This window comes from Denticeps clupeoides, chromosome 16, assembly GCF_900700375.1.
Source record: "Denticeps clupeoides chromosome 16, fDenClu1.1, whole genome shotgun sequence".
NCBI classification, from domain to species: Eukaryota; Metazoa; Chordata; class Actinopteri; order Clupeiformes; family Denticipitidae; genus Denticeps; species Denticeps clupeoides.
In genome coordinates, this window is record NC_041722.1 from 14,145,617 (window position 1) to 14,168,075 (window position 22,459).

Below are 22,459 nucleotides of genomic sequence, written 5' to 3' on the forward strand. Positions count from 1 at the left end.
GTGTCACGTTCCTAAGTCTAGGGGTCTAAGAAACGCGACAAGGGTGTGGAGAAGAGGACGTCCACTGTTACACGCACAACCAAACAAAGCATACAAACAGTGCTTTTATTTACGGTGAGCTAAGATGTACAGTAAAACAGCGGACTCGGTACAGATAACCAACATCAGTACAGCCTAAAGGAAGGGATGGTCCAGCGGGGATAACTCAAACACACACAAAAGTTAACGAAAAGGGGACATAAACACACACAAAGCTAACAGGCTAACACGGGCTAACAACAAAGGGTCTATCACACAAAGCAACAAGACACACGAATGAGATCCCCAACGGAGCTCCATGGGGACCTAGCAGACCCTGGGGACCTCCCGAACATCATCCGAAGTCACTTTATATAAGTTGAGGTGACCAATGGGCAGATGGTAGGTGGAGCTGGTAGGCCCTGCAGAGAGTGTCGCAGAGGATCATCAGCACACCAGTCTCTAACAAGCAACATTTATACAGACAAAGCGCATTATGGAGGACTGTAGTCACCATGCACTATACTTTTTCATTTTTCTGCCATCTGGCAGGAAACTCAGGGCAATACACAGAAGCACATAAGGCCCTACGGAATCTGTTTTATTCTTTCCCAAATTCCGTTTTTTCCATTCCACGTCCATGGGACGTGCTCACCCAGAGCACCAAACAGGCTAGGGCTGTATGTATGCCGATTCGAACTAGCTTGATGAAAACATCTGGGACAGCGTCTACATCCGTGTTGTCAGATGTACAATGATTATTGTATTTTTACCTTAATTTTACCCTCTCTACGATCAATAATTCTAAAAAAACCTTTAAATGTAAATGTAAATTGCTAAACTAGCCTGACAGGTTTACATTTACATGTACAGTATTTATCAGACACCCTTATCCAGAGCGACTTACAATCTGTAGGTACAGGAGCAACTCAGGGTTAAATGTCTTGCTCAGGGACACAATGGCAGTAAGTGGGATTTGAACCTTGGTCTTCTGGTTCATAGGCGAGTGTGTTACCCACTAGGCTACTACCACCCTAAAAGACGGTTGGATTTGGAATTGAGGGCCAGATCAGATCTAAGTTATTAGATCATTTACTCGTCAAGCTATTCAGGAAGTTTTGTTCAAATTCTTTCATTCCTCTGTAGGGCTGAGGAATATGGCTTTTTTCCATAACAAGACCTCCAAAAGACTAGGTCTCCAGCCTCTGGACTTCTTTTGACAAGTGCTCATGCTCAGCACTTGTACCTCTACCCCGCCTGGGTGTTTTTATCTTTTTTCTTTTGCTCTGTATTAATCACTGAAGTGCTGTAACAATACATGCATTGAGAACTCACCTCCATTATACCTGTTAGTGGTGGCTTTTGCCAACATAATGCAGATGGTGAGAGCTCTCAGCTTGGCAGCAGGGAGCAGAAAACTCGTTTCTCAAAGGGAAACGATTACAGACATTCATCTAGATTTCAGACAGTTTATACAGCCCGTCACGAGGAATAAAAACTCAAAATCTGCTTGGTCTTAGACCACAATTTCAGGCATAAAGTGTATGTCAGGTTAAATGTCACAACATAACCTCTGATCAGGACTGAAGGCTACAGAGGTCGTTAACACCTCTCCCCTCCTCACCCCGTGGTCATTAGCAGTCAGCTCACCGAGGACACCGCTTATCGCCTGTTGTTTGTTTTGCCAGTACTGTAAGTGAGGGTGGTCTAAAGAGAGCTGTCTCTCTCTCTCTCTCTCTCACTCTTCCTCTCTTTCTTCTGCTCGCCCTCCTCGCTCCCTCCCACCACGTTTAGACTTCATTTGAAATTTAATGTGGGGAGAGTGTTACGCGTGCTGCATACAGAGAGCTGTTTTTCGCAAGGAAGCGGCGTACAGTAGGGCTGCAGAACGCATACAACTGTTTTTCTCGTGGTACTGAGTAGCTGAAATATGGGTGGAGGGGGTGATCTCACTCAGGGTCTTAATCTCAGGGGAAGAAGTCAAGAGATGGGCCATGATTGAGTTGAAGCAGGGTGGGAAATCATGGCCCATGGCTTTACTTCCCTGGTACCCCTGGACCGACGTGGCATGACAGCAAACCTGGCTGAAGCCATGAGGTTTCTCACACAGTCACTTAAAAGATGCAGATCTTATTATTATCAACAACTATTTATAGCTTTATTTTCATATTACCATGCAATGATATACCATTACTACTTTACTACCATTATGTCCCTGAGCAAGACACTTAACCCTAAGTTGCTCCAGGGGGAGACTGTCCCTGTAACTACTGATTGTAAGTCGCTCTGGATAATGGCGTCTGACAAATGCTGTAAATGAAATAAAAAGGATATTTGGCATTGTAGATGGTAGAAAATCCCTGTTAAATAGCAGAATATCTGCATTAGAAACCGAATACTTCACCGAAAGTCGCAGCATGTAACATCTAGTGGTGAGGCTGTAGATTGCAGCCACTGCGTGTTAGCACCTGCCCTGGCTGTCGGATGCGAGTGAAGGTGTGATCCCACAGTGGATTCAAACTGTCCAGCGGACGCTAATTCCACAGACTCCTTTCGGTCTGGAGTCCATCTGCTGCTTCAACGTACAGATTTACATGTACAGGAAGCTCCCTCTGAAAAAGAGAACATGGTGAAGAAATGTATCTTTGAGGCACAAAGATTCTTAACTAAGGGTGAGTATACATTAATGAACACATGATTCCATTACAGAGGGGTGGAGGGAAGGATGGGACGACTGAGAAGTGGTGGGGGTAATGCCATTCGGGGTCTAAATCTCACAGGGGACCAGAGAGATGGGCCATGATGGAGCTGAAGCTGGGAGGAAGCAAGATGTCTGCAAGCTGAAAGTGTTTTATTTATAAATTCCTGAATTATTGAAGGCAAAACCTTGGCTCTATGTGGGCAGGTAGATTCTGTCGTGGAATCTATAGGCAGAACCGCATTTTAACAGCAAAGCAGAACGACGACTCTTGATTCAAATGCAGAAAGAAATATTTTCTAGCCTGTTTATTTGCGCGCTGTTGTCACAGTGCATATTTTTGCGTTGCTGCGCTGGTCTTGTGCACGCAGATGACGCATGTTGTCCTTGCAGTTAAGAAATTGTGTGAACTCATTCCTTGGCATTTCATAGCACAACTCGAGCGGAATAAACCTGATATTCCCCACCAGTGTTAGTTAGTACCGCGTTACAGCGGCTTGCTGAAACCGTGAGGGTGCTCACACATTCACTTAAACGATAGAGGTACCGTGCACGATGGCACAAGCCTTTCCATATATTGACACGGTGGATGCACATGGTACGGGAATAGGGTTGCACGGCAGCCACGTCCAGAGGAACCGATGGTCTCCTTTGTTTGAGCTCGCCATGAAGATAGCAGATATCTGAGGAGATCGCTGTGTAGTGTTCCTGGCTGCGTTGCTGAAGACTGCCCTCTACAGAGCCTTTAAACGGCATGACTCGTGTTGGCCAGAAAATAAGAAGAAGAAACGGAACAGATTTGAAATTGTCCTCTTTTGGTGAAGGTGCTGGCAGGACATCCCCACTGATGACAGTTAATGCTAACATATAATTACTAAACGCCCAGCTACAGATGCTGCTGTTAATTTCTATTTTGAATCACTTTCTGGCAAATTCAGCACAGAAGGAAGATTCAGTTCACAAACAGAACAGGAAAGCTTGTGAAGATTCAGTTCTTCAGTGAAAGTCTGTAAAAAGGGGGTGGTAGTAGCCTAGTGGGTAACACACTCGACTATGAACCAGAAGACCCAGGTTCGAATCCCACTTACAACCATTGTGTTCCTGAGCAAGACACTTAACCCTGAGTGTCTCCAGGGGGGACTGTCCCTGTAACTACTGATTGCAAGTTGCTTTGGATAAGGGCGTCTGATAAATGCTGTAAATGTAAAAATGTAAATGTAAAAAGGACCACCGGCGTTCACCAAGAGCCACATTTCTCATCTAAAAAGATGTTCATAGCAAGCACAGCACATTCTTTACATTGATGTCAACAGGGGATGAGCCAGTTCTCCCTGGCATGTTCCTCAGCCCTCCGCAGACTCGCTGCTGATTCAGGGTGGATTTAATGCCCGGCAAATGAGGGATCTAACTTCTCACTCTCGGCCTTTGGCTGCTCCGTGGCTGGTTTCGGCCGTGTCCGGGCAGATTATGCGGGTTTGAAGCGCTGTAAAGAAACACTTAGCCCAGGAGGGAACAGGCGCTGCCGTGAATAAGCGCGTCTGGATGGGAATTTATGGGGCTGCCCTGCGAAAAAGATTTATGAATCAGCTGGGACTCTGCTCTTCGCTGCCACTCAGACTGTTTCTTTTTGTCGTTTTAATCTTCCTTTTACGGCACCATGTTTTAATGTTAATAGTCCTGCTGTTGAGCTGGAGAGGACAATATTGGCCGATGTATCAATGTCAACATTTTGACAATATGAACATTTTAATTGTCAGAACTTAATTATCACAGTGATTCTAACAAAAGTTTACAAAAAGTCACTCTTTAACAATTTAAAGTGAACCAGAGTCATTCTCTGCATTCTCTTTGTTAATGAATTATCCTTTTAATAATAATAAAAATATGAATTAAATATATTTTTCATTTCAGGAATACATCACACATTGAGAATAATTATATTACTCACTATAATATGTAAATCCTGTAATGTCATGAAATGAATCTTATTGATCATATTCTTATTTTGCTTTAGCCACTGATTTTATTGCATTGTTAACAGTTAGGCCAGTTAAGTTTGTTGTGAGTGTTTTGTTGTTTGTGCCCCTATACTATGACTAGGTTTTTTGCTGCAGATTTCTCTGAGATACTTTTTTATGTTGGTCAGACCCAGTTTAGCTGACCTTCTTCAAGTAAAGTGATTGTCAGTGTGAAACACTGCAGCACAGCACAAGGTGACACAACGAAATGTGTCCTCTGCTTTTTACCATCGCACATGGTGAGCAGTGGGCAGATATGGCAGGCACCGAGGGAGCAGTGTGTGAAGGTTGTACTTTGCTTGGCCTTCCTTGGCAGTGGTGGTTAAGGGAGCGGACCCATAATCAGAAGGTTGCCGGTTCGAATCCTGAGGTGCCACTGAGCAAAGCTGTGCTGTGCTGCAGGGTTTCACAATGACAATCACTTTCACTTCACTTCACTTACCCGCTTGGCCTCTTACCACTGCCCCTCTGTCATGGGGAGAGTGCAAAGGCTACCAGAAATTACCAGAGATTCCCACATTTAGCAGGCATCTCCCCTGCCAGGTAATATGATGTAGTTCATTCAGCCTTGTTATGGTCCTTATCACCTTCCGGACCAGGGGTTCAGTGGGTTCCAGACAGTGAGGTGTCACAATATGATCTCGTTTTTCTTATTTTTCTCCTGAAGTGTTTTTAATTTGGTCCCATTTGCTTTCCTAGTTGTATTTGCTAAAAACGTGATGTTTTTCATTCCTCCCCCTTGAGCACCAGCAGAGTGAATATTTGCAATGCCATAGCACTTTGCATTTAAGATTTAGATTTTGGTTGGTATATTAATGAGCACCTGAGCCAAATTCAGGCATTGCGCTGTGAGAAAATGTTCTGTCTGATGGTGCTCCTGCAGGACCTTGAAAAACACTTGACTAATTTAAAATGCATTTTGAGGCTCCGCTTCTGGGTTTTATTTAGCTCAAACAGAATACAGATAAGGCTTTCGGATACAGGCATAATTGTGCAGTAGATTTACATTTTTTTTTTTTTAACGATCAGAATTTCATGGCCTTCCGTGTGGCTAGAAAAGTAGCACGAGCTGACAGCAGCCGTGAATGATGGGAGAAATGCTCCACTTCCATTTCGCACCGTGGCTGTGCCAAATTAAGCTCCTCTCAGTCTCGGCTGTGTGATGGAGAATGGATGTTAGGATCGTTCTTTAACGTGGACTTTGTATTTTTTCAGTCTACAGCGGCAGTTCCACCGTGTCAATTTGCTGTCTGTTGTTTTGCATGAAGGTGTCTGTGTCAATTCCGAGCCGGCTGTCTGGGATCGTGCAATTGATTTTGTTTCGGTTTTTGTGTCTCCAGAAGTCACTTTTGATTAATAGCTGTAATTCTTTGACCTGTGCTCACCTTGTGTTTTGATTGTTTGGCCATTAATTTCAATAGAGCCTGGCCCATGGTTGTCTACATAAAGCATCCATGAAATTGCATTTTACAAAAACACTTTCCTTATTATTATTATTATTATTATGGCTGGGAAAGCCAAAATCTTGTTCTTCCGTTTCTTATTCTTATTATTATTAATTTCTGGAAAATTTCTCTACACGTCACCTCCGACTGTTTTCATCGCACATCCTCCAAACTTCACACGTTTATGCAGCCCTTAGCTGAGTTTGCTTGGGCTTTAATAAGCTATCTGCAACTCCGCCCGCATGCCACACCCGTTATTTTAGCGACTTTTTTCCATAGAAATAACATGGGACCACTTTTCGATGAGCTCTCAGGACCACGATTTTTATCATAGCCACACATCTGAGGTCAACTTAATTTTCTTGTTCACTTTTTCACCACCACTCCCCTTTACCTTTATCACTCCATTCTCCCATTCACTCCCATGCATTTTACAACAATGGTCCCACTTTCATCCACGACACAATTCACACATTCAACCAATGAATCCAGTTCAACCACATTTAACTCGTCTCAACTCATCCCCCTATCCTCCACTCCTTTTCATCCCTCCATCGTCCCATTGAAGCCCATGCATTTTACAGAATAATAGTGGTCAGTCACACTTTCAGCCTTCCAACTACCACAAATTTAACCTATTTAACCAATGTAACCAATTCAACCACATTTAACCTCTCTCCACTCATTGTCTTATCCCACACCTTTTTATCCCTCCATCCTCCCATTCACTTCCTTGCGTTTTACAGAGTACATATGTTTGCACTTTTACACTTCTTACCACTATATATTTACTTATTCACCAAATTTAACAAATTCAACCACATTTGACCTTTTTTGACTCATCCCCACTCCTCCTTTTTATCCCTCTATTGTCACATTAAAACCTGTTTATTGAAACTTATTTTACAAAACAATGGTCACATTTTCAATCTTTCAACTAAGATAAATGATATGCCCCACATGTCACCAAATTTAATGTGATGCGTTGTGACCAAGCCTTGTTAGCATTTTTTATGTTCGCATGTTAACATTAGCAAGCTAACATGCTAATTTCTGAACACAGTCCAAACATCACCAAATTTAACGTGACGCATCATGGCCACGCCCCATGAGCATTGTTAATGTTAGCATTGCTAATGTTAGCATTAGAAGCTAGCACATTAGTATTAATATTCCCAGATGCATATAAAGGCCTGAATAATCTCAGTTTTACAAAATAAACTAATTTAACAATGATTTTACTCTTCCCCTTCATACTTTTGTCCTCTCATCTTTTTACCTTTAATTGCTTTCCAAGCCAAATTCACAAACTTACCTTTTCTAGTTATCTATTTGTGGCCTCGTAACATATAAAATTAAATTTAAACCCTACTGGGAAATAATTAAGGACATTACTTTGTTAATATTGTAGACTGAAATATTATTTGGTTTTCGTAATGAAATTTGGAAGGAAGCCCCTGTGCATCACCCCAGGGTAACCCCTTCAACCATTATACACTGGCCCCACATCCCATGACATTATCACAGAGAAAGAAGATATATTGTTATTCTTGCCTTGTGGACTTGATTATTATCTTGTTTTTGTAATGCAATATGAAAAAAAAAACAAAAAAACATGTGCAGCAACCCATTTACCTGCAATTCACCTCCCCATCTCACACCAGGGCCATTTAGTCCCAGAGATACGATTCTTGATTACCTGCCTATGAGATGCCAGCACAATTCAATTACTTTCGAATGTGTTCTTTCTCTCATTGTTTTCTGGCCCAGTTACATTATGGTTGACTCTTGACCACTCTACGGTGATGCAGAGGACATATTTTGTTGTGTGCACAGTGTTTCACGATGACAATCACTTTACTTTCATCCAATATGTCATAGGACACATACCCATCCTGGGACATTGGGTGCAGGGTTGGGGACCCCATTAAGAACGCACTGATTTTATTTTGAAAGACTGATGGATTGGTCATCTGTTTTCACATAATTGCTATTGTAAGGGCATTTTTGTGTCAGGTTTTATTAGATCTATCAGGTTTTTATTAATCTGATCTATGGCCAATTAGAATTCCATATTGTACAAATATCAAGATTATGTGTCTCGTCTCAGTTTTTGTAACTAGAAGAAAGACAGCATTAACTTGCGTCTGTATCACTGATGAGGAGATACAAAGCGGTGTTCAGGGAAGGTGTGTCTGTTTCAGTCTGTTTAAATGGACCCAACTGTCACAGAGACTCTAGTCAAAAATCTATTACCTAAGGGTTTATAGTCGCTCTCACACACACAAGCCTGTGGCATTATGCTTTAGGACAGGTTTAACACTGCTAAAAGGTCATGTTGACCAAGTCAACTCCACTTTCTATGTCACTTACACACACTAACACCCGCACACACACCCTGTAAAGTCACAGAGCCGGACAGCCAACTAGCTGCCGGGCAATTAGAGATGAAGAGAGGTTATCACTTCTGCTGCCAAGACAGGCTTTTCCACACACTCGCAGTGGCCTCTACTGAAGGCAAATTGTCTTTGTATTTGCTCACTACACTTTACTGTGGATGTCTGTGTTTATCACTCTGTATGCATGCAGTACTTGTCAGTCATTCCGCTGGCGCAGAAAAGGTCAACAGGGTGAGGGCCATGAGAGAGTCCTGTTCGTCACTTGAGACTTTAAGGTTTGCCCTTCTAGTGAAGAAAGTGTAATGCAGCACCATATAAAGTTTTTAAACTTATTACCTATGGGTGCCCTTCCAGTGGAAAAGGGTGCCATTATGAAGCCGCTGGTACATGATTAATGGTCCCTAACGGTGCCCTTTAGAATAACACTCATTGGGAGGCACTGCCATCCTGTGTACTTCCAAGGTGATGGGCCTGAATGTGAGAGCCAATAGATCAAATGTGAAATAAAGAATAATGACAATCCTGAATGAGCTGGAAGACATTTTCCAGCCTGCATCATCTCTAGGTGGGGCCACATTTCCTTCTGCAGGGCTCCATTTCCTACTTCCTGCTAAGTCCCAGGTAGCAACTGTCTGGCCGTCACAGTGCCCCACAGTGTTTTCTCTAATGTTTGTGTGTGTGCGTGCGTGAGTCTGAGCGAGGGAGAGAGAAATACCCTTTTATCTAATTCATATGGACACCCCTGCACACCCCTGAGGAGCTTCCTATTGAGCAGCATTCTGCTGGCATTCTCCATGGACGCTTCATACATCTCAAGACCTCTCAGTGTCGCCTAAATTAAAGGCAAATTGATTTGTTGGGACGCTGAGAAAAGTTGACACAACGTGCATAGCAGATGTTAGAGTGAATTATTCTATACTCCTGTCAATTGCGGCAACTCAGTGTCTTGTAGGAACAGTGAAATACGTGTTCTGTACAGGCAATAATCTGGAAGGCTGCGGAGTACTGACAAATATTTGGTATTGTTGTAGACTAGCTGTGACGAAAGCTATATTGCATTGTCTATGACTGTCATTATCTCATGGCATAACATAACCTTGAGGACATTATTATTAATGACTCACTCACTCACTCACTTTCTGTAACCGATTAGTCTTCGTCAGGGTCACGGCTGCCGGGGACCCATCCCAGGACATGGAGCACAGCACGGGGCAGGGAGGCAGACCACTGCAGGTCACACACTCACCATTCATTCACTCACACACTCTGACCTGTGGACAATTCAGAGCTGGCAATCCACCTACCTACAAGGTCCAGGCTAGGATTCGAACCCAGAACCTTGGAGGTGTGGGGCCATGTCGCCTACCGTTATTATTAATATTATCCATTTTTACAAATATTCTGCAGTTTGCCCATATCTAGGCAGTTTATAGCATACAGCGTCACACAGGAACTACATTTGAGTCCAGTTGAACCTTCACATGCTTGACTACAAATTATATTGGTGTGATCACTTGATACTGAGAAGTTCGACAGTAAGATTTCAGTGAGAGTCCAGTTTTAGTCAGACTAACTCAATAAAATTTTTTTCTCTAATGTAAATGTGTCACTCTCAGCCAGTTTCAGGGTGTGATCAGCGGTATTATGTGCTTCTCATGTTAGATTAAAGGTAATTGTCACGTCCACGGGCATACTTGCAAGGGATTTATTACAAAAGGAAAAACGGCAAGAGGGCCAAAACAAAGGAAACAAACACAAACAAACCCGCAGGTGTGTGCCGATTGCCAGGAGCTGAAAACATACATAAAGTAAGTAACAGGGTCCACTTTAATGTCGCTGTGCGTTCCATTTTAATGGGAGTCCTGATTTATTAAGCCCAATTGGTGCCAGGTGCAATGGATCAGGACCCCCTAATCGGCCCGGGTTGTCACAGGGGCAGTGGTGGCACAGGGGCAGTGGTGGCCTAGCTGATGTGGTGGGGCAGTGGTGGCCTAGCCACTGAAGCGGCCATGTAATCAGAAGGTTGGCGGTTCGAATCCCGTTCCGCCGAGGTGCCACTGAGCAAAGCACCGTCCCCACACACTGCTCCCCGGGCGCCTGTCATGACTGCCCACTGCTCACCAAGGGTGATGGTTAAAAGCAGAGGACACGTTTCACTGTGTGCACCGTGTGCTGTGCTGCAGTGTTTCACAATGACAATCACTTCACATTATTTTTATTTAGTAATAAACAGGTCAGTTATACTTTTTTATTCATAAAACTGTTAATGTTTATGAATTAGTAGTATCACAATGTGTTCTTCCGAATATTGTGTCCTCCAAACATCTATGCACGTTACAGTAATGCAAATTTTGTATGTAGTGTAATTTTTTTTCTTGCCTCACAGCAATGCATTGTGTGTTAAAAATAAATTGGTGGCTCAGCTTATCTGTGTGCATTTGGACATGCAGCAGCGCTTGAGGTTTTCAGATTCGGTGCACAAACACAAGCTTGGTCATACGTGTGAGAGATGCACACGCAGGCAGTCACCCACAGGCCTGCTGGAGTGGACGCGAAATGAACTTTACATTCAGAACGAGTGTGTGCCTCGGGATGGTCAAAAAGCACCAGCACAGCCTAATCCCCCAATCTCTTTCATCTCCCACACTTGGCCCCCTTTTCTGCCTTTCTTTTCCCTGAAAAACTCTCCAGTTTTAATTCGGTTCTCCTCTTCTTTCAAAGAGCACTTTGTGTTTCGTTCCAAACACTCATCTCTGAGCCCGTCTCCCCCTTTCCCCTCTTTCTCGTCCCTCATGCCCGCCTCCTCGCCTCGCTCCCACTCCTGTGCCCCTCATCCTCCCTGCCTTCTTCTGTCTCTGACCTTCACTCTCGTTCCGTCTGCCATTCATTTCGTAATCCCCCCTTCTCACTCTCACATCTCTCATGCCTTCTTCACGTCCCCTCCTCTCTTCACTACTTATATACGACCCTTCTGCTTTCATGTCTATTAGTCCCCTCTCAACTTCGCTTTCTCTCTGCCTTTCGGCCTCCCTGTGTTTTGTATTTTTCATTTTTTTGTTCTCTCCATTTCGCCCATTTGTGACCCCATTCTTCTGGTGGCTTCCTCATTCTCGCCATCTGTTTGGCTCATCTTTCTGCCGCCCGCTTTCTTGTTCTTTTTTCTCGGCTCCTGCATTTCCGAACCGCACCCTCACTTCCTGCTTCTCTGGGGGTCTTTGTCTCCCTTTCTCCCTCCTCCCTCCCAGAGCATGTGAGTTATGACGTCCCCAGTCCCAGACAGCCCTGTTGGCTCAAAATAAACCGGTGGATGCTCCTCATTACAGCCAACGTATCACATGCCTCTGGGAAATGGACTTTGATGAGCCCTGCCTGTGAACTGCGCCGATAAATACACCTGCCAATCAAATAAATGAGTATTCCAGGGCTCCGTTTGATGCCCCGCATTACCACACTCAGATGGCAGATTCCACAGAGAGCGAAAGAGAGAGCGAGACCGAGAGCAAATGGCGGGAACGGTCGAGGAGGGCGCCGCCGCACTCACGCTGGAGCACCCGGCTCAGAGTCTCCGAAAATGGGGCGGGCAAGGCGAGGTGGAAACGAGGACAGACGAGGGCCCGCCGTTCACGTTAAAGGCCAGGAGGTGACGCCTTCTGGCCGCAAGCGTCTGAATCAGGGTGAGGCCGACCACACTGCCGGCAGCAGGAGGAGAGACACGGGGAGGCTGGACATGGGAGCAGAAAAAAATGTAAAAATGTCAGGCACAGGCAGAGGCGGGGGGAGTGATTGAAAGAGCGTATCCCCCCAAAAGGATGAAAGTAAATAAGTCAGCATCAGCCAGTGCGCTCAGGCAATAAATCTAATGAATCAATCCAAGACATTTTTAATATCTCCTTTTATCCTTTAGCCGGGGCCTGATGTTTACAGGGATAAAAAAGTGGACGGATAGGGAGGGCAGTCGTGTGAGCACAGGGGACTTCAGATAAATAACATCACAGAAGTGTAATTTCAGTAATTCCTGTGAGAAATGGAGTAATTACTTCATGGTGAAAAAATTGCTACATGGGGTGAGGGGGCTTCTTATGCTGAGAGACACAAATATAGAGAGAGTGGGAACCTGAACAAGAGGGCCGATTATAATGGGCCTTAATTCTGTGCGTGAGTGACAAAAGATGACTGATCTCCAGAGAGGACATTTTGAGGATCTCATAACTCTTTCGTCCTTCATCGGTCCCTTATGAATTTTGTCATGTTGCGATCTCAACAATTAACGCAAATTGAACACAAACTGAATTCTGCCGCAATTTTGTTCCGTCGCTGCAAGCGCTCTGCAAACTTGACTAATAAAAGCTCCACAAATCACAGTGAAAAGTGGCGGCTGTCACTGCAGTCATTCTGCCAGAAATGGGACTTGGACTATTATGCATGTGTACACGTGCACGCAGGCTGTAAGGAAGGGAGTTGTAGTTAATTTTTTCATTCCCACTAGCAAAACGTTTATCCAAACATGCGCAGTTGAACATCATATGAATGTGTACCTCTTGTATTTAGAACGCACAATTTCAGTAAGTATACGGTTCACACGGACATGTAACAGTTTATAATAAATCCAGTAAAAGAGAAATTCATATGTATAGGTAAAGCGGTTGGTAAAACCCGTGTTCAGTGTATAAACTCTGTATATAGAGTACACTAGCTACTTATGCCAGTTTACAGAGCAGTTGGAGGACAATCTGGCATTGGTTGCTCGACTCAATGGGTGCCACAGCATGAGGCCCATCAGCACACAACATGAACCCTTTCCATTGCCGACCCCTGTTGCGCACTTTACTGCTTTCTGTGGTCTGACAGAAGAATGTCAGCAAGCAGACATGCTTGGCCTTTCCGGTAACCTCTTTTGTGTGCGGATTAATGTGCAACTGTGCTTTGCAATAGCAGATATTAACACATATTTATGGAGGCTCAGAAACATTGTAAGATTTAAAGAACCAAATTCTGCATCACAATCTGTTTCTATGTTATCTATGTGCTGCTTGTTTTGCACATAATAGTCACTGGTTTGAAATGAAACGTTGCATTTTAGATGCCTGCATGCTTTGGTGCCCCATTTGTTACACCCACCCCACCCCGTGATCGAATTTTCCAGGGAAAAATCTTCCCATGATTTATATGGTGGTAAGGACTACTTCCTCAAAACAAATGGACAGAGGTTCAATCTCCAGTTGTTTCCTACATGTTCCATTTGTCTCCATATCCATATTCTTTCCCATACTGTCCTTCTCCCAGTGAATTCACTTTGCTATGTAATTCTGCCATATGACGTAATACACAGTGCTTTCACAATTTACCAAGGCTGTGTCATTAAGATATCTATGCAGAAACCAGCATGGCACTCCATCACTAAGTGTTAAATCAATACCCTTGATATCAATTATCCATTACTTTATGGTGTTTTGGCCCATTTACTGTCCTCTAGGCAACACTCAGAATGAGTTCAGATAATCTGATAACCCGTCCGATAATGGGGATGAGATGCCGCACATAACTCCTAACTGCTGAAGCTGCAGGAGGCCGCTGTTAAATGAAGGTCTGACCCAACCTACTTGCATGCACGTCCTGCCCGAGGTACTGTATTCACACAAGGTTTTCTATCACTGACCTGAAAACTAGATAACCTCAGCACATCAGGAGGTTTATTTAGGATAGCGTCTGCCCCAGATGTTCCCTGAAGACTTTGTGCTTGGTGTCTATCGTCACGTTCAGAACCTGTGGTTCATAGCTAGGGGAATAGGAACTGGAGCAGTCGAAATTGGGGAGATGCTTGGCCCTCTCTTGAGGAAGTGTGCTCAGCAGTTTATCTGAAATCATTATTCAATAGACCAAGCCTCTGAGTATTCAGATGGATTGTCAAGGAAAATGTGCTTAGTGTTGAGGAAGTAGTGGCTGTGAGAGCTGTCAGTCATTGATATTGGCTCCTCCCAATTTAATTACATTTTAATCCTGATTACAAGACTGGATGTGACATTAGTTAACATGGCCCATGTGCTACGATTATAAGACTTCTAGACCTTCTGTAGACATTTTAGAATTTTAATATGAAAATCAAAAAGTGTATTCAGTTCATGAAATCATCCAAAGTCTTTGATACTTGGTGAACACTGGTGAAGTGTCCAGCGACAGATTGTGATGCCCAGGTGCCACTGGCTTTTCCAACTTGCACCTGTTGACCCGATTGTTGGGTCCTGATCACTCACAGCTGCCGCTCATATATATGTGTCTGCAGGACTCACAGGTTGTCCTGCATTGTTGTTAGAGGACTTTTTGTTCCCATGCTTCAGTGGTTTTGAATTGTGCTTTTGGCCATCATGCCTATTTCTTTATTAAAATATCAAATTTTCTCAGAATGATTTCAAGCTTGTGCACCTCTCCATCACCCCACTGTGGCAATATTAAACACTGAAAAATTATCAATAATTAGTAGCGCTTTGAAATGTGAGAATTTCTTGATTCAGTTAAAGTTCTAATATTGTTTACTAGCAGGAGCTGTTGCAGAGAGGACTGTATAATTAGAGTTAATCATTTGTGCATATTATTATAATTGTTTGTGTTCCTCCTCCTCACACAGGGGATGCCAGAGGGGCTGGCTGACTCAGCAGTACCACTCCAGTCTGAGCACAGTTGACTAACGCGTCATTTCAGAACAAACCCAGGTCGCCGAGTCAACTGACTAGGGGCTCGTTTGAATAGTTTTTCTGCAAGTTTCTCACATTGTCAGAAGTCACACTGATCATGATAATGCGCTCATTGTTCATGTCCATCATTTCTTAGAAAGCAAAATGCAACATATTGTGAGTTTTACAAAGTTTGAGCTAAAATGCTAAAAAGTACCCAGAGCATTCCCATTCCTTCTGTATGGAACTCTGTTCTCTAGATGATCAACAGTGAGGCTGGAAGAAGGAAGCCAGAAGGCATCTGATTTGTGCAGATGGCTGCTAGGTTACTCTAGTACACACTGCAACAGTGGCTTCACAGTTCTGCATGAGAATTAGGACAGGAGTATCACTGAATCATGGAAATTATGCAGTTTTTCAGCTTGAATTTCTTTTGTAATGTGTCAATAATGTCCTATATAAATGTTTCAGGTCACATGAAATGAATTTCAAGAATTTAAATGAGTGTCTGAAGCCTACTACAAATTTCCACAGGGAATTTACTTCAGACACTAACGATGACATATCTACCTCAGTGCTGTTTTGCTCCGTACGTATGCAGAATTAATCAAAACTATCCAGTTATCGCAAACTAGCATGTCTCTACCTTGAATAATTTTCTGCATTATTAACTCCAATTAGCTCTAAAGACCCTAAAACTGATCAGCACCAGGGACAGCTCCTTCGCATGGCACTTTTCAGCTTCCCAGGTGATTTCTCATTGCCTTTTCATTGGAAGACTGAAAGAGTCTTCAGAAATAGTGGCAGGTGATGGACACCATGTGAATGAATCTGAATATATTCTTATCACGGTCAAAAGTTAGATACAATTCCCCAATGAATCCAAACAACCTATCCAAAGACTTCTGTTTTATTGCTTGATGCTCAGGAACCAAACGGACCAAGCTGGCAAAAAACACCAGTTGGTGGACAGTAGGAACATGGGGGAGTGCAAGAAATAAATCTCAAACATGTCCCGTTGAGCAATGAGGATTTTCTGTAAAAAGCTGCTGGAGGACCTTCGGATGTCATCTGTCAGAGCTCACGTTCCAAAAGAGGCTGGGAACATGGAACTTGAAGAGGCTCTGGTCTGGCGCTCGCTTATGTTGGACAGTGAATGAGGCAACAGTTCGATCCAAGCTGCAAGGTGGAGAAACTTGTTGGGATGGCAAACCCTGGTGCCCTCGCCAAGATAAACTGGAACTTGCTGCTAGACAACATGAACATTTGTATAAAAAATGAGAAGTTTGGAGAGTATTTAAATTCACAGTACATAACTGATGTTGTGTTTTTTTCATTTTGTTTAATGCTGAGATTTTGCTAAAAAAAAATCCCTTTGACAGTTGGATGGTGCAACAATATGTGAAAAGTGTAATCAGCTGTTGTGAGACAGTGAGAAAAGGATGACTGGCTCAAGCAGCATCTTTTCAATTTCTGTACATTAAAAAAAATGCTCTGCGTGATTTATAACAGGCTTTTATAAGAGTCGCTTTGTGATGAAAAATGCTTCTTATTGTACACCAAAGCAAAATGGTTTGGTAATCCATGGCTTCACCTTTCGAGTCTTACGCAGAGAGAACTGCATGGCAATGAGGAAAAAAGAAAAAGAAAAGCCCAACCGATGCGGCGGCTGCAGAAAACATGCCTGAGAGTCGTGCCAGAGCAGAGAGGCGAGCTGCCTGTCAGGCGCCGCGCTCGCGTGCCTGATTGGCTTACAAAGGACGGAATGGAGGAAAATCCACTTACAATTATTTACAACTGGGGACCAGAAAGATTGATACTGGCAATTACAGCACACGTTCCCTGGAGAGATTTAATTGAGCTCGATTTAGTAATGGCTCTGTGTTCATCAGCGAAGGAGACCTGAGAGAGAGAGAGAGAGAGAGAGACAGCAGGACTTATGTTCATACAAAAACCTGCATCGCTGTTATTTTACCTTCCCTCCCATCCTGCTTTGTTTTGCCCTGTTGGCACAGCACAGATTTTACTTGTAGGACTAGCTACAGTATGATAAATGAGGTGAACGGAGAAGGGACATTACCACCATGCACTCTTCCTCCTCCCTGTCTGTTCCTTCCTCCTCTATCTCGCACCTCATTTTTTATGTTTGAAGAACGTCTTCAAATCTTTTTTTTTTTTTTTTTTTGGTATTACTCCACCCAAATGAATAAAAAAAGTACAATAATTCATTTTGTGTTGCTCTTTACAAATGGTGTTATTCTCAAGGTTACCTGTTTTGTACCGGTCCTCAGGGAGCACCTCGGCAAATTCGGTAGCGCGTGGGGGGGTGGGGGGTGTGGGGTGTTAAAATTCCTGCCGTGTGTCATGTTAGCAGGGCGGCGGACTGAGAATGGCCCGGGGAGGACTTGAGAGCGAGAGGCCCGGCCGCCTCACCTTGACCACATGAATTCTTTTCATGTTTTGCCTGAGCAGCAGCAGACAGACAATGCTGCAACAAGAGAGAAAGAGTGGAAGTAGTGGAAGGCCTCAATTATTTCTTTATTTTTCTTTTTTTAACCGTGTTATGGGACTTTTTCCAACCCTTTGCTTGCTTTCTATAGAAGGTTAAATTCTATTAAAAAAAAATCTATTATTCAGAACTTCAGCTGACTTGTTTATCTTCTCACCTTTTCATCTCATTAATTGTCAATTCACATTCCATCTGAGCTTCCTTAGCAGGCTAATTGGCATGACAGAAATGCATTTACAATGTCCCATGTGTGAGCAGATTCACAAATCTTGGGTAATTTGGGGGGATTAAGACCAGATTAAATTCAAATACTCAATGAAGGAGCACACAGAAGAGACTTTGGGAATTATACTTAAACTTTGATAAAAAGCTTTTTTTTTTGTCTCTTCCTTTTCTCCTCAGGTTCAGTGTCTCTCAGTGTTTTCCTGGTCTCCCTGGGACTGACGGTGTGTATTGTGTGGCTTGTGGCCTTGTGCGGTGTCTGCGGTTGGTGTCAGCGGAAACTGGTGAGTGGTGATGTCATTTCCTGCCAATTCCCGCAAAGGACGTACCATTATACTTGAGGACAATCGTCAAATGAACATCTGTAAAAATTTCACCAACATCTTGCATGCATAGTATTAGTAATATGGATTGTGATGTGGAGTCTTCACATTTCTAGCATTACCATCTTTGGGTTAAGGGGAGTTCTGCAAGGGTCAAATGCTGTCCATTGCGAATGTGAAACTAAATCTGTGGTTCCTCCCCATACCTCTCAGATGACATCACATGTATGACAATTAGATATAACCAGTGGATTTCATTTAACAATAAGTAATTCATTTAACACATTTTCAACTTGAACTTGAATCTTTTGAAATTCAACTTCAAACTTTTAGCACAGGTTGAGCCTGAGGGGCTGACTAGATTGACAGTTTCTCATTATAGACTTTAAATTAAATATGCCTGTCAAATGCATATAATGCCTTATGTAGCACATTGTAACATGTAATTGCACAGGACAGGGACATCTTGACTGTTTTAAAACACATCTGCTTTTGACTAGTGGCACATTGTCTTTGTCAAATTGTCTGATGTATTTTATTATACTGCTTTAAGAAAAAAAAAAACTATCAATTTTACTGTTTATAGTTTTTCTGTCATTAATATTTTACATCTCTGGGGATAAATGTGAGCGTGTGTTTCTGGGTTGCAAGGATTAACAAGTTTGACAATTAACCGCTGTGTGAAACATTGTGGTTAATTCACTGTTAAAATATAAAGTAAAGTAAATTGTAGTGATTGTCACATGTGATACACAGCAGAAATGTGTCCTCTGCATTTAACCCCTCACCCATCACTGCGCCCGGGGAGCAGTGTGTGGGGACGGTGCTTTGCTCAGTGGCACCTCAGTGGCACCTTGGCAGATTAGGATTCGAACCGGCAACCTTCTGATTACGGGGCCGCTTCCTTAACCGCTAGGCCACCACTGCCGCTAAATATTTACTTGGCACAAAAATGCCGGAGATCTGGAAGGGGCGGAAACATCCGGCATTTATGGGGCATCAGGATTGGAGTCAGGTGTGGAGCCCAGCTGCAGGCAATCCTGACAGCCCCTTAGTGCAATCTAATCAGATCCAAATTACAGAGTGTGAAATTTTGGATGAATAATGGCAAGCTCTGTTTGTTTTGACTTTAAATGTTGCTTCAACTTGGCTGCCTTCATGGCCTCATTTGCCTTAAACTGAAACGGATGCAAATTATTAGACAAATAAACCTTAGCGGACAAGTAGTTCGTTTTTCCTATATAAGTAAATGACTAGGACATAGTCTTTTCTTTTGTTTCTGTAAATTGTACAGACATACTTCATGTGACATTACCCATGCATTACGTATCATATCATATATGAGACATAGTGCATAGTTTTTATATCATTGGTATTTTATATGTCAAACCCTGTCTCTGGGTGCCTGCCTCTGGGTATCGGTAGGTTTGCAAGGATTAACTGGTTTGACAATTTAACATACAATTTGTGTATTAATATTTTAGGTATCCAAAAGAGGCTAAAGGAGAAATCCAGGGCCACAGGTCACCCATTTGCAGAGCTTGCAGAAAAAAGGGGGGTTACTGTAATAGAGTGCTAAAATTGGCACAGTTCATCATTTAAGAGGCGCATTTTCTAAAACATGTGTTTATACAATAAAACATCATAAGAAAACACTAGCGCGATCTGCTATTTGGAGACCTCATAAAATCATTTAGCCATGTAGTGTTGTCTATTAAAAAGTAGCATGTTTACTTCTCTGCTCATCTCATAAATAGGAATTTCAAGCACGGCATGTTTGCACAGGTCCTAAAACGGTGACTCCCATAAAGCGTTTGTATGCAGATCACGAAATATAGCGTCTCATTTTATTAAGTGGGGTGACCAGACGTGTGTGTGTGAGTGGAATGTTTTGTAGCCTCTGTGTATCACCTTTTTGCATTTCAACTTGAACTAATTTATGAACTGTTAAATCTAGGCAGGTTCAACATTATTTTCTTTTTTTTGTTGTTGTCGCCGCTTTTAAGTGAAGGACATCTGTACAATTTGCGGAAATCCTGGCTCTGACCTTGTGTGCGTGGAGTTTGCATGCCCTCCCCCATGTTGGCACGGGTTTCCTCCAAAAAGGTGGACTCTAAATTGACTGTAGGTGTGTGTGTGTGTGTGTGTGTGTGTGTCACTGACATTAGCCCGGTGTCCCAGGAAGGTCTCAGGCAGCCACAACCTTGAACAACAGGACTAAGCGGTTAAGGATAGTGAGTGAGAGACTGATGGGTTCAACTATAACAGGCCATGTTCTTCCTCAACATGCAAATGCAAAAGATCTGAAAATATACCTTTTTGTTAAGATGGATCGGTTCAGGCTGCACTTCTAAACATATCGCTACATATTGTGTGAGCGTTTAATTAACCCTGATTAATAATTATCCATTATCTGCCTGTTCATTAAAGTGAGCAGAGTTGAGCGTAAGGAAATGGAATGTCTTAAATTAAAACCCTGTTATAAGGCCGCTCATCAGTGTGGGTGAGACAGGCATTGTCTCAGCTGGAGGGAGGCAGGCATTGTGGGTCAGATGAGACAGCTGTCATGTTTAGGGTGAGATGGGTGTTTGGAACAGGTCTGAACATTGTTTCTGTGTGGTGTGAGGCAGATTGTGTGTGTGTGATGCAACAATGCTGTCTTGTGTGGCGTGTGGCTGGTGTTTTTTGGAAGGTGTGACACAGTGAAGGCTCACGTTTTCCTTCCACACATATTCACAAAGCACACATCTCCTCGTGGACGGTCCTACACAGCTGTGTGGATGTGAAGGAAACATCTCAGTGCTTGCTGAGATTACATAAGCATCTCTTTATGCCCGTAGAGACTTGGAGGCCTCTGTACACCTAATGCGTCATATTGGGCCCTTATGGGGAAACAAATGATTCATATGTTTATGCCCACGTTGTTCTGGGCTGTCGTGTATCACCCGACAGAAGTCAGTGAAGGAAAAGTTTCAGCAAAAACTCTCTCTAGCTCTTTCTCTCTTCCTTGCTTTGTGATGTCAGAATTCATTTAGAAGCACTTCATCATTGCATGCAAAAAGATTAGACTTCTATAGAAAGAGTAGTAAAAGGGTACTTGAGTCCCCAAAAAAACCCAAACATCAAATTCATAACTGCAATAACCCTGCAGGATTGTAGAGGTCAATGTGTGTGCCTCTTTTTACTCACCCACATACACCCACTCCAGCCCACTCGCCGTTGTTCTCCGAGTTGATCGCTCCATCTCTTTTCCTCTCTGCAAACTCCTACTCTCTCTCAGCCTGGTCAACGTTCCCTTATCGTCTCGCTCTCTGCCCACCTGTTTTCCAAATGTAAAGGTCCCTTTCTGCTTTACATTTTTTTGTCCTTGTCACATTGCCCTCTTCATCTTGTTTTATTCCGGAGATCTAGCTTAGCAAATATGATGCTCATTCGTGGAGTCTGGGAAGACGACCCTCGCAAACACAACGTGGAAACACTAAGTCAGTGTGATAAATAGTTTTTGGAGAAACATCAGTATGCACTTCCCATCAGCAGGCTGAGTAAAAAGTAGTGGTGGCCTAGCGGTTAAGGAAGCGGCCCCGTAATCAGAAGGTTGCCGGTTCGAATCCCGATCCGCCAAGGTACCACTGAGGTGCCACTGAGCAAAGCACCGTCCCCACACACTGCTCCCCAGGCGCCTGTCATGGCTGCCCACTGCTCACTCAGGGTGATGGGTTAAATGCAGAGGACAAATTTCACTGTGTGCACCGTGTGCTGTGCTGCTGTGTATCACATGTGACAATCACTTCACTTTCACAAAAGTAATATATTTTTTTCAGCAGTGCAAAGTAATAAGCACATGTTTGTAAGGTCTTTTTGCAAACCACAGATGTCACCACTTTAGCACAAAAATGAGCTCACTGCAAGTAAACCACCACACTTAATAACTGTAACTTGAAAAAATTACCAGGTTAATTCATAATTCATCTCAGGTATAAAGTACAATATATCACAGGCTAAAATTATTCATTAACTTAGGTCTAATTAACAAGTAAATGCTGCAGTTGTCTTATAAATACACATTAGGGGAGTATAAAGAACGGTACTGTGTACTGTCTTAGTCATCTCATCACTTAAGTTGAGAAAAAAATTTAAGTAATTCAAAGCATTCAGTGTT

At 43.1% G+C, this 22,459-nt stretch overlaps 1 protein-coding gene across 3 annotated transcripts in view; it reads left to right on the forward strand.

Moving 5' to 3' along the window:
• The window catches only part of syt7b (synaptotagmin VIIb), an 80,089-nt gene that overhangs the window by 11,937 nt on the left and 45,693 nt on the right, over positions 1-22,459 (forward strand). For all 3 annotated transcript variants that reach the window (XM_028955665.1, XM_028955664.1, XM_028955666.1), the window contains exon 2: positions 18,158-18,261. In XM_028955665.1, coding sequence (XP_028811498.1) covers positions 18,158-18,261 — 104 coding nt within the window. The remainder of the gene's footprint in view (positions 1-18,157; positions 18,262-22,459) is intronic.